The sequence below is a fragment of the Opisthocomus hoazin genome, chromosome 9 (genome assembly GCF_030867145.1).
Source record: "Opisthocomus hoazin isolate bOpiHoa1 chromosome 9, bOpiHoa1.hap1, whole genome shotgun sequence".
NCBI classification, from domain to species: domain Eukaryota; kingdom Metazoa; phylum Chordata; class Aves; order Opisthocomiformes; family Opisthocomidae; genus Opisthocomus; species Opisthocomus hoazin.
The window spans coordinates 35,054,183-35,065,022 of NC_134422.1; the positions used below are offsets into that span (position 1 = coordinate 35,054,183).

The window sequence follows — 10,840 nt, forward strand, 5'->3', positions numbered from 1 at the left end:
TCGATTTGAAGCAGAGACAATCACTGCCCCCTTCCTCCTCAGTACTTTTCATCTGAGTGATCTATGGCAGTGCCCGTGAGGAGCGCAAGGTGAAAATTAATACTAAAGTGGTCCGGTTTTTGATGAACCAAGTTGCCTCCTGGTGTGCAGGTTTCCTCCAGGGAAAGTTACTGTGTTCACCATAAATACTGTAAGTGGAGAACGAATCCCATGAGCAATGCCATTCACATTTCTCCTGCGAGGCCACAGTCCCTGCCCCCCACCCTCCCCCAACACACCCTGCTATTAGAAATGTTAACATTTGTAGGTATTTTTCACACCAGTGCCCTTACTCACACAAGCCGCTGCCTTTGTAAGTTTTACAACGAGCATCGCTCACATTTATGCATCTGCAATAACATATTAAAAAGGAAAATGAGCCTGTTACACCAGTATCATCCAAAAAGTCTGTATTTTCCAAGAGAACTTTTACCGGTAATATCATCAGGACAGACCACTCATAAAAACTACCCAAACAAGTGACATTTTTATTTATTGGCGAGTTCTGCTAACGAATTTCCTTTTCCATGCTCGTATCTCCTATCGGTTTGACTGGAAAAAAAACCAAAAACCAAAATACCCCCCCAACATTTTGGGTAACATTCCATTTGCAAACAATAAAATTACTTAACATTTAAAAATAAAACAAAGGATAGAAATTTTAAATACAAATTCTAGGAAAACCTATCCTGATTCCCCCAGGAGCTGTTCCTCGCCAGGCTGCCACCACCTTGGCTCCGTGCTGAGTCAGCGGGCTGGGTACTGAGGATCTCCCCTTTGGAGCTCAATTAAAAGGACCGGGGCATGTGCTATTATTACCATTTGATGCGCTGTTGTACCTTCTTCACCGGAAAACATAAAACAGTTTGCAGTAAACCAACCAGTACTTTTTCTTCCCTTATTCTAAAGCTAGTCCATACTGAAAGTTAGGGGGGAAAAAAATGTGGCTTCAGCATTCAGCTACTTCATCACACACGAAGATATCTACTAAGAGCATATCCAGGTTAAACTACATATCTGATTTGTCATGAGGTTAATGCTTATGGGGTGCAAGATGCAATCTACTTTGAAATAATAAACACATCACTTCCTGATGAGCAAAGTATTATATTTAGCCTTTTGGATCAATGCTCAGTTGCTAGGCTGTTTCTCCTCAATCTTGCCACAAGAGACAGTCTTCACCGCCACCACAAATAAGAACATGACCTGTGGCAATCATACACCTTATCATCAGTTACTAAGATCTTGTATTTAGCATGTTTGTTTGCATTCCTAAAAACGCTTAGATTAGTTTTTTAGGCCCCAGAGGCTTTGTACACCAGAAATTACACAAGTCAACCACATAAAAATCGTAAGTTGGTATACACAGCGATTTTGAGGTATTCCACAAGGAACCTGGCTCTGCACCTGAATATTCCTCTCAAAACCCAAAAAGCCAGAAAAAGAACCCAAAGCCCTAGCTGGAGTGGAAATTTTATTTAAAAAGATTCCTTTAATCCCCATGTTCCACCACATTTGATCAACAAGGACATACCTTCCCTGGGGGCACAAAAAAAAAAAAAAGGGCAAGCCTTCTTTGTCCCTTCCCTGGAATACTAATTTTCATCCTTCACTCCTAAATTTCAGGTACACTCAGAAGAGATGAAGAGAAAGATGTTATTTTCTAGCCAAACCAGAGAAACACATTCAGATACTGATTTTGGTTTATTTTATTTGTGAAGGTGCTCTAAGAAGATACCAGTGATACCCTTAATGTTGAAAATAGCAGCGGTTTATACTCTAATCTCCAGTTTGAGAGGAAGAGGATAAGGGAAAGATCTGGGTGGAGAGTCTGAAGACCAAGTTAAGAAGAAATGGTCTCCCAGGTCTGGATTTGGCTTGATAGAACCGTATTTACTGAGGCAGCCAGCATCAACAGAAGGTGCACCTGTCAAACAGGAGATGCTGCTCCACAGCAAGAGCAGATTGCTAATAGACTGGTCACCTGCCTTACTCAAGGGCTTTTCTGTTCGGGCTGAAGGGGAAGGACAGCTTTATTCTTCAGGTAACTGCTGTTCTCCTTTGAGTAGTACATTCAGAACAATTTCCAATAAACCAGAACTATAGTGCTAGTCGTGTATAATAAACTGCCTGCGATGTTTTTACTAGTTATGTTATTTTTCATGAAAAGTGGAAAACCTTTACAATGACATTAGAAGGAAATAATTTGCTACTTCTGTACTTGTAGAAAAACCATAGGCAGTAGTATTTTCTAAAGTGCTTCTTTACTTATCAGTTACTTTTTAAAAATTAGACTTGTATTTTGTAGCGGCATAGTTTCCAGGTACTTCATGGACCAGTAGATAGTTTCTGATGTAAAAAACCCATTACATACTTTTTTTAAGCAAATAACACTTGCTTTGAAAAATGCACCGAAGTGAGTGATCTAAGTGCAAAATCCACCATTTCTTAAAACACGGCCTTATGCTGGTTTATTAATGCAACTTTGCATCCTTTAAAAGTAGTTTACTTCAATTCCAAGAGCAGGGATTAAATAATACAAATAAAAGTTGAAAAATCAAGGGAGCTATTGCCTATTTACCCTGAAATAAAACAGTCTTATGATTCAACTGGTGCAAAAATCCCTCCAAACACCTTTGTTTTATTGGCAAAGTCATTTAAGGTCACTTTTGCTTCCAAGACCATCTTCTTCCATGGTTTCCACTGAAGGAGTTTTGCTTTGTAATGGCTTGTGGTTCCACAGTGATTTGTAAATGAAAAACCTACTATGAATAACTACCATAGTCACTAAATTACTGATACTGTCATGAGAAAGTCCAAAACTTACAGTGTTTGGTTTGTTTTTTTTAATTTTCAGCAAGACACAAAATTCCAGTCCAGTTAAAGTGTTTTCTTTGAATACCATTTTAAATGGCAATAAATGGCTGCTGTGCCTTCTGGATAGAGAACTTCACGCGACGCCCAATGTGCTTCTTACACGGTAGATGGATATTGTACTTCAAATGTACCCGAAGAACAGTGCGGAAGGGCTCCCGCAGGCACAGCCATTTGGATCAGCTACCTCTATGTATATAGTGCAGGAGGTTTGAATCTGCGTAGAGAGAACCACAGCTGGGTGGCACGTAGCAAATGTTGGGGTTGTCTGTTCTCAGAAGGCATGACACAAAGCATCCCGGACAGCAAGAGACAGAAGCATCTGCAACGTTGTTCCAATTCTGTCAAGTTGTAGTAGTTGCCATCGAGAGGTGGTGGTTATTGCTGAGACAGTAAAGCACTCCGGTTGGCTTTCATCTTCTCCAAGCGTTTTACTAGGTGACCATTGCTGACTTCAAGCTCTTCAGTTTTATCCAATGCTGAACGAAGCTGGAGGAAGGAAGCAGAAAAACACCCACAGCTTTCACACTGTTTTCCTTTTCCCAAGATAAAGCGAGGTTTGTAGTTACCAGCGCTAACTGACCATATTGCTGGAATTTCCTTACAAGATAAAGCAGCTGAAAATTCCTACTGGCGGAGTTAAAAGTAAATGTGGTGTAACTGCCTGTGCTCTTGCTTTGAAGGCCACACACAGAGAGATATTTTCTAAGCATGGTGCTAAGAATCCAAGGTATTTACAGAATGTTGAACAAATGGCTCAGAGTTTGCCTCAACTTCAGAGGCATGGATGCCCAGAGGTATCTGCTGTGTGACATACGCCTGTCTCGCTGCCTGGCTTTTATGTTTCTGGCTCCTGGAACTACAGCCACAGCCGTGACTTTAGTAGCTTAGTTTTCTACAAAACCCGCCACGGGATGGGGGTAGGGAGAGAGAGGTGGACTGCACACGGCAGTATTTATAGGCAGCAGAGTAGAAGGAGTATTTAGATAAAGCAGAGTGCCACACTGAAAAAAAAAAACTCGGGAGGCAGGTGTGAAAGAAGCTGACAAACATACTTAAGCTGATTGTAGCAGCTACTTCGAGATAACATGAAGTTTGGTAAGAAAAGTAAGGTCAAAATTACGGACAGCTTGAAGATGCAGTGTTTTAAGACACAAACACGGACAGATTCTGCAGATGGACACACAACAGCGAACAGGCATGAATAGATTGACAGGGCAAGAAAACCACAATCAAAAAGAAGAATTTGCATCCCTTTAGCACTCAGGTTTAGACTCGGAAACTTGAAAATTTAGACTGTCACTCCTGGTAAGGCGTGGCATGGTGCTTATATAATGAAGTGCCTAAATTAACCTTACAGCAGGATTTCCAGCTTTCTACTGCTGTAATTTCTGAATGACACGTTCTAAAAAGACCAGTGACTTCTATTTACAAACCCAGAATTTGTACCACCCAAAGTAACGAGCCTTCAAGTGCAACAAAGGACAAGGCAGCAAAGTAGAAATAGAAATTTTTCAGTTTGATGAATGTCAAACCACAGGAACATTCACCGCTGCAAAGTAGCATGCAAACGTGAGCAGTTGAAGGCTGCTTCTAGATTCAAGTTGCACAAGAAGAACTTGAGTTTGCTCCAGAGAACCAACTCTGGTACACAGCAAGGCATTACAGGTCAGTTTAGGAAGGAATGGTGAAATGGCAGCCCGAGTTCACAGTTGTGACTGTTACTCCAGTTTGAGTGCTGAAAGTTTGGCTACACATTTAGAACAAATAACTACAGCAATGAAAAAAAGTAGATGTTCACTCTTGGCTCTGCCAAGAAGGGTAGTTCCTCCTCTAAAATGCACCAGCCAGCCAGGTCTCCCCCCATGCAGTGCAGGCTGACTGACAGCCTACGACAGTTTGCATTTAGAGTTACCTCTCTCTGTAGTTTGCGTTTCTCTGCTTTCAGTTCATCTTCTACTCTTTCAGCATTTTCAGCAGCAGTTTTGTATCGGGCTACCTGACCTTCCAATCGTATTACCTAAGGTGAAGGCAATTTTTTTTTAGTTAAAAGCTGTACCAAGAAGTTACCCTGAAGCTTTACTCTTCCACCAGTAGTTAAGCAATAACCTGACAGATGCTCGCTTTAATAAAATAAAGGTGTATTTTGGGAAAAAAAATCCCTCATACCAAGGAAGCCTGGCCATGGAAACTTCCTCCAGATGTTTTATACATATCCTTATTTAACATGCTTCCAGCAACAAAAAAAACATACAGTCCACTGACTAAATTTATCTCTTCAAGAGTACTGCTGACATACTCTGGACAAGAACAAACAGCCAAAATTGAACAGTCTTGTATAAAATCCATATATACTACATCATATGCCAGGAGCCACTTAAAAATTGTCGACAGCTAGGCATAAGAGAGTATTCCGAAGAGTTCGTAAGTGCTCTAAATATACTTTTGTCTTTGAACATTTTTCCTTTGGTAAAGACGAATAACATATTCACTCTTCTCCATACATAAATGAAAGCATTTTAGTCTTTATGACCTGAGTGCAGTAGCCCTGATGCTCCAACGCTCCTGCTTCTTACTCAAAGGGAAAAATCACAGGAATCATTATTTCATATATCACACAACAAAATACACTTTCTCTTTGCATTCTCACCATGCCTAAGCAAACAGAACAAGCCAGAAACTTACATTCTGCTCCAATGCTGTTATCTCTTGCTCAGACTTTGCTAGTTTAAATTTGAGATCACTGATCTGTCTGTTGGCATCTCCTAAAAGAATTGCAGATTTATCAGAGATGTCAGAACAAGTGTCAACACCGTCTTCTAAAAAGTCTGTCATAAAATTTCCATGCTACAGGAATCTCCTTGGGGCAGCAGGAGAGTAGCAAATGCTGTCCGCCAAACCAGTTCCCTTCTACATTTGAGCTGCCAGTTAGCCCCACTCAGTGTCCAGCAGACCGGAGCTATTCTTAGTCTTGCCCAATTCCCTTTTGACCACTCTGAAAGCAGAATGAACCAGGAATTCCAGCCCAGCTCGCCTGGGGAACAAAAGGGAGATTTCCAGTTGCAGTCCTGTTCAAACAAAAGGTAACTGATCCCTCACTTCTAGCAGAGGTGCATTGGCTGGGTCCCAGTTTGAAGCTCCCTCAGAACTGAAGGCTCACTTTTACTTAGAGCCATGTGGTTACTGTACAGATACATTTTCTCACTCACAGGCAGAACACGAAAGTTCTCTTAAAATCAAAATTAGCTCACTTTGGAGGTCAATCATGTGCATATCTGTTCCGTTTTCTAGAACTTCATCTTCTGACTGCGTACTTTCCATCTTGCCATTCCTCTGCTTTTCTTCCAGTTGTCCCTTTAATTTTTTAACCTGAAGGACACAACATAGTTAGTTATTAAAATCAGTAAGGGAAAAATGTGGCTTGGTACTCAAATTCAATCAAGTATTACAAAACAAGTTATATTCTTTAAACCTAAATTCCAAAATAATCTTTTGTTACAAAATAATTTCCTAGAAATCCTTTTGGCAAATGACTGATGATATTTTAAGTATCAGCACTTATGCATAAGTTCAGGACCAAACATAACAAGTGGAAGAAGACTGTCTTATTAGAAAAGCCACATGTTCTGTAGGCACATTCACGCAGAACATTCTTAAAAACCCAAAACTGTGTTTGGTTGTGTGTGAAGTCTCAAGGCCAAGGATATAGGGATATAGTCCATGAATGCATAGAGCATCCTGCAGAGAAACAGATCAGTTAAAAATTTCTGAATAAGCTTTATACCCATTAAGGAGTATCACGGTACCAGCAATAATTACTCTTGTTGCTATTTACCCATCTATTGTAATTCCTCCAGCATTTCTTTCCAAAGGGTCCACTGCACACAGACCCAGCAATTGGGAAGGCTTACCCTTGGAGATAAAATTTGCTTCTACAGTTTCTGGATCACATTTGTTTTTCCCTTTGGCTTGGCCAATCTGAAGTATAGTTCTTCAGAAATAATCCTGGAGAAGGAGTTTAAGGTAACTACGGACACTGAATGTGACTGGTTAGCAACATGAAACAGGCACACTGGGTCTCGTCTGTCTTCCCCCATATCCTGAGTTAACATGCCGCAGAAATGTTTCAGAGGAAGAACAAAGGGTCAAGCAACGCTCCACGTCCTAAGCAAGAGCAACCCAGCACACATTCTGAAAGGCAATGGCACTGCTGTTCTATACCTTATGTGAGGGCTATTTTGATTTTTTTAATCTCTACTATTCTTATCACAGATTTAGCAAACACAGCATTTGTGTCTTCCTGTGCTTACCTGGTCTAGCAAGGATTCTCGTTCATCAATGAGTTTTTTCAGCCTGTCTGAAAAAGAGAAAACGGCCAGTTCAGTGCTGATTGGATCGAGCTGCCCATTTCAGGGTGCATTTGATACAAGATTGAACCATCAAGGTTAGTGAAACTAACAATGAAGGTAGTTATGCACGTACCACAGGAAAGGAGGCCACAGACAGGGCTGGGGAGGGGCTGCAGCCAGGGGAGGTTATGTCATTCTCACAGAACATGCTTGTCACGGCAGTAGCAGCACCCAGCTGCATGCAAAGAGGCTAATCTTCTACATTAGGTTAGCATGCAAGAACTCTAGGGTCAAACACAACTGCAACACAAAATCTCACAAGTCTTTACAGTTTAACATAATGAAAATACTGTAAACACCTATAATCATAGCTAAGTACATTCTCAACACTTCAAATTTTTTACTTCTTTTACTAAACAGCATGGCAATAACATTTTGTGTTCTCTCCAGTATTATGACAAGAAAAACATTTGTCCATTAAATTATTTTTGTTTCAAATGCAGCAGTCTGGTAAAACATTCTTTTCTCTTTAATCCTTCACAGTCAATTCTCCTGGTCAAACATCAGGCAGGCAATGGGCAATCTGGACCAACTGTTGAGTTACACTTCAACTTGTAAGTGCCACAGATCAGCACACAGATATGTGTGGCATTGATTAATAAAGCATACACTATGGAATAAGACAACTTGGAAAAAAATCCTAGAAGTAACCAACCAAATCACTTGGGTTTTTTCTTCCCTATTAAGGGCTGCAAGACGTGAAATCATTTTAGCAGGTACTAAATGGTTGTGCAACAAATCTTAACTCACAAATTTTCTTATCACTCAAATTACCTCACATATTAAAAACCTGAGTTTGTTCAGGTACACTTTAACCAAAGTACACTGGAACATAGCATTTAAATATTCTTATTAGAAGAGGATATATTGACCTCAGGCAGATCTTTCTTACTCCACAAGTTTGATGTGTATGTTTATTGCAGTTTTATTTAGCTTGCCTCACTTGCCAGCAAGTGGCCACCTGTGCAGGACCAAGCCAGTAAGTGTTCAGAGCTCAACTGTACATCTAAGGTCTGGTCTGTTAATTAGATGGTTAAAATCCAAAGGTCACTCGAGAAAAAGGCCTTTTTGGAAACTTAAGGAAAGCAATTGACAGATTACAGATAAAAGGATGGTAAATTCTGTTGATACACTTAAGTATTTTTGAAAAGCTTTAAAAATACCAACACTGTCGTCCTCATTTGTTGTTAAATCCTGAACAGGCTAAAGTCTTGTGGTTCACCACTTTTCTTGTTAACACACACAGTAACGGGAATAACGAGTGCATACGGAATCAAATCTTGGGGTAAATGGAGTTTTCAAATGCAAGTCCCTCTATATGGCAGACAAGTACAGTCCACCAGCTAGCAATAGTGTGGTAAGTCATTCTCCTCCAGGGTATGCAAGTTCCCATATACCAGCAGTCGTTCTAAAGCACAGAATAAAACCTTTACCTTGGCTTCTGATGCAATACCCAAATACAGATCTTACAGTGACATTCCCGTTCAGCAGTTCTCTGCATTCATTTTGAACCTCCGCAAGTCCCGTCCTTTTTTTTTTTAGCCATTTGTAACACACACTCAACATTGTTACACTTGAGCATTGACATGGAAAAACAAAACAAAAACAACAAACAAACCACATTTTTGTAAACTATGAAGAGTAACAAAAGATCTACAAGTATAAACCCCCTCAAAATAATAAAACAATTTCACATATCTATATGTGAAGGAAAAGGAAGCTTAAGACAGAATGGAAGAAGAAAAATAAGTCACTTGTGAAAGCAAGGAGAGCAAATAGTAAAAGAAAGGTCAGAGATATTCAGACTTGGTAACAGAGTTTGGAGTCACAGGTCATCAGAGATCAAGAAATGGAATTACTAAGACTTGGAAAGAGAACAAGGATTGATGCAGAAGGAAATCTCTATGCCACTACAAAATTAGCCCAAACTTATTGGCTGCAGAGGGGCCAAATAATCCACCTTGATCCTGAAAATAACTTAGTCCTGCACACAGCTGAGTAACTTTCATTGGCACGACCACTGCTTCAGGGTGAAATACGCCTGCCAGAAGAAAGGACACCTCCTCCGGTTTCCAGTAAGAGCGAACATCAGCCTCCCCCAATGCCCTTCCCTGCAAAATGGATGTTAGCATCTTGGGACGAACCTTGAAATCCAGTCTCACCACCAGTTCTCTCTCCCATCATTACAGACGACATCTGTGCATCCCACTGGGACAGATGACATGCTGGCAGCAGGATTTACAAGACCACACAAAACCGTCATTTATGTGGGAAGTATTCTACATGTATAGATGAAGGTCTTTTAGGTTTCACTTCACCCCGCACTAACACCAAAAAACTCACTTTAGCTTTAACAGATATCTCTGCAGAGCCACCTTATTTTTGAATTTAGGAAATATTCTTCCAATAAATCAGGGATCTGAGAACCTTGAGAACAGGCAAGCAGAAAAGAGCAGTTGACTGAATTAGGACACGAAGCAGCGAATTAAAATTCTCATCTGTAACAATCATTATCCTTATCTCACAGATGAAGATACTACAATGAATAATCAGAGCATGACATTCATCTCACTTAACTTTGGTAACATGATTTCCGGGCTACTCACTGGTCGAATTCATGACTTTCACACGTAAAGCTGCTTAACAGAGGGCTGATGCGAGGAGCCGGGCCCTGGCAAGGCCTGGGAGAGAGCAGGACAGACGGACAGGTGGTGGTTACCAGCATCTTCTGCTACTGCACAGGCCTGTGTGCCAGTCCAACAACTGCTCTCATGACCTTGATACTGCAGGTGACTCAAGGTGTTGCTACCTAGGGTGCTGCTGCAGTTGGCACAGCTGACGTCATATTCCCTCATCAGCCACAGGTACTTGATGTCTCCTTCTATTTGGAGGGGAGCATGGGGTGGGAAGCAGCTGTTTTTAATCTGAATGATTTACATGATGTGTGGCCCAGCAAGTAATTAATACTGATGCAAATGAGAGGCATAAACAGTACTTGGAGGGTGGGAAGGCATCACATGACATCTCACCAGCAGCTCCAAGCAGCTATTCAGAACAGTTTGCCAGAATCCAACTGCCCCATCAACAGCAGGTTAGATAATAAACCTTCTCCAGATCTGACAATTTATCTTGAATCAGGAGAAAGCAATCAAACAACAACAGAAGATACTGAGGAATGCCTTCCTCTCTTTCCCAGAAGAGGGATACTGCTGGGTACAGGCTGTTGGGACAGATAAGCATGGGATTTAGAAGACATCAGCTTGCAATACTAATTTTGAGGTGAACTGGAGGACTGTTCTTTTCCATGATAAAGGAAATATTGACGAAGGCCTTTCATTATTACTTGTTGAATAAGGAGAAAAAAAAAATTTCTTTGAGGCTAGCTTTGAATTCGCAGTAATGCACAAACCTGGGCTACAGACCACATGTGCCACTAGGTATTGAACAGAAAACCCAGCATACATTCGGAGCTATGGAGCTACTCTGCGAAACAAGCACTCTGAGCAGTGCACTGTCCC

At 40.9% G+C, this 10,840-nt stretch overlaps 1 protein-coding gene across 3 annotated transcripts in view; it reads right to left on the reverse strand.

The window, feature by feature from the left end:
- Nucleotides 1–434: 434 nt before the first annotated feature.
- LRRFIP1 (LRR binding FLII interacting protein 1) overlaps nt 435–10,840 on the reverse strand; it is a 116,124-nt gene continuing 105,718 nt past the window's right edge. For all 3 annotated transcript variants that reach the window (XM_075431156.1, XM_075431157.1, XM_075431158.1), the window contains 5 exons: nt 7,224–7,270; nt 6,165–6,282; nt 5,599–5,678; nt 4,829–4,933; nt 435–3,402 (listed from right to left, as the gene is read on the reverse strand). In XM_075431156.1, coding sequence (XP_075287271.1) covers nt 3,292–3,402; nt 4,829–4,933; nt 5,599–5,678; nt 6,165–6,282; nt 7,224–7,270 — 461 coding nt within the window. In that variant the 3' untranslated portion in view covers nt 435–3,291. The remainder of the gene's footprint in view (nt 3,403–4,828; nt 4,934–5,598; nt 5,679–6,164; nt 6,283–7,223; nt 7,271–10,840) is intronic.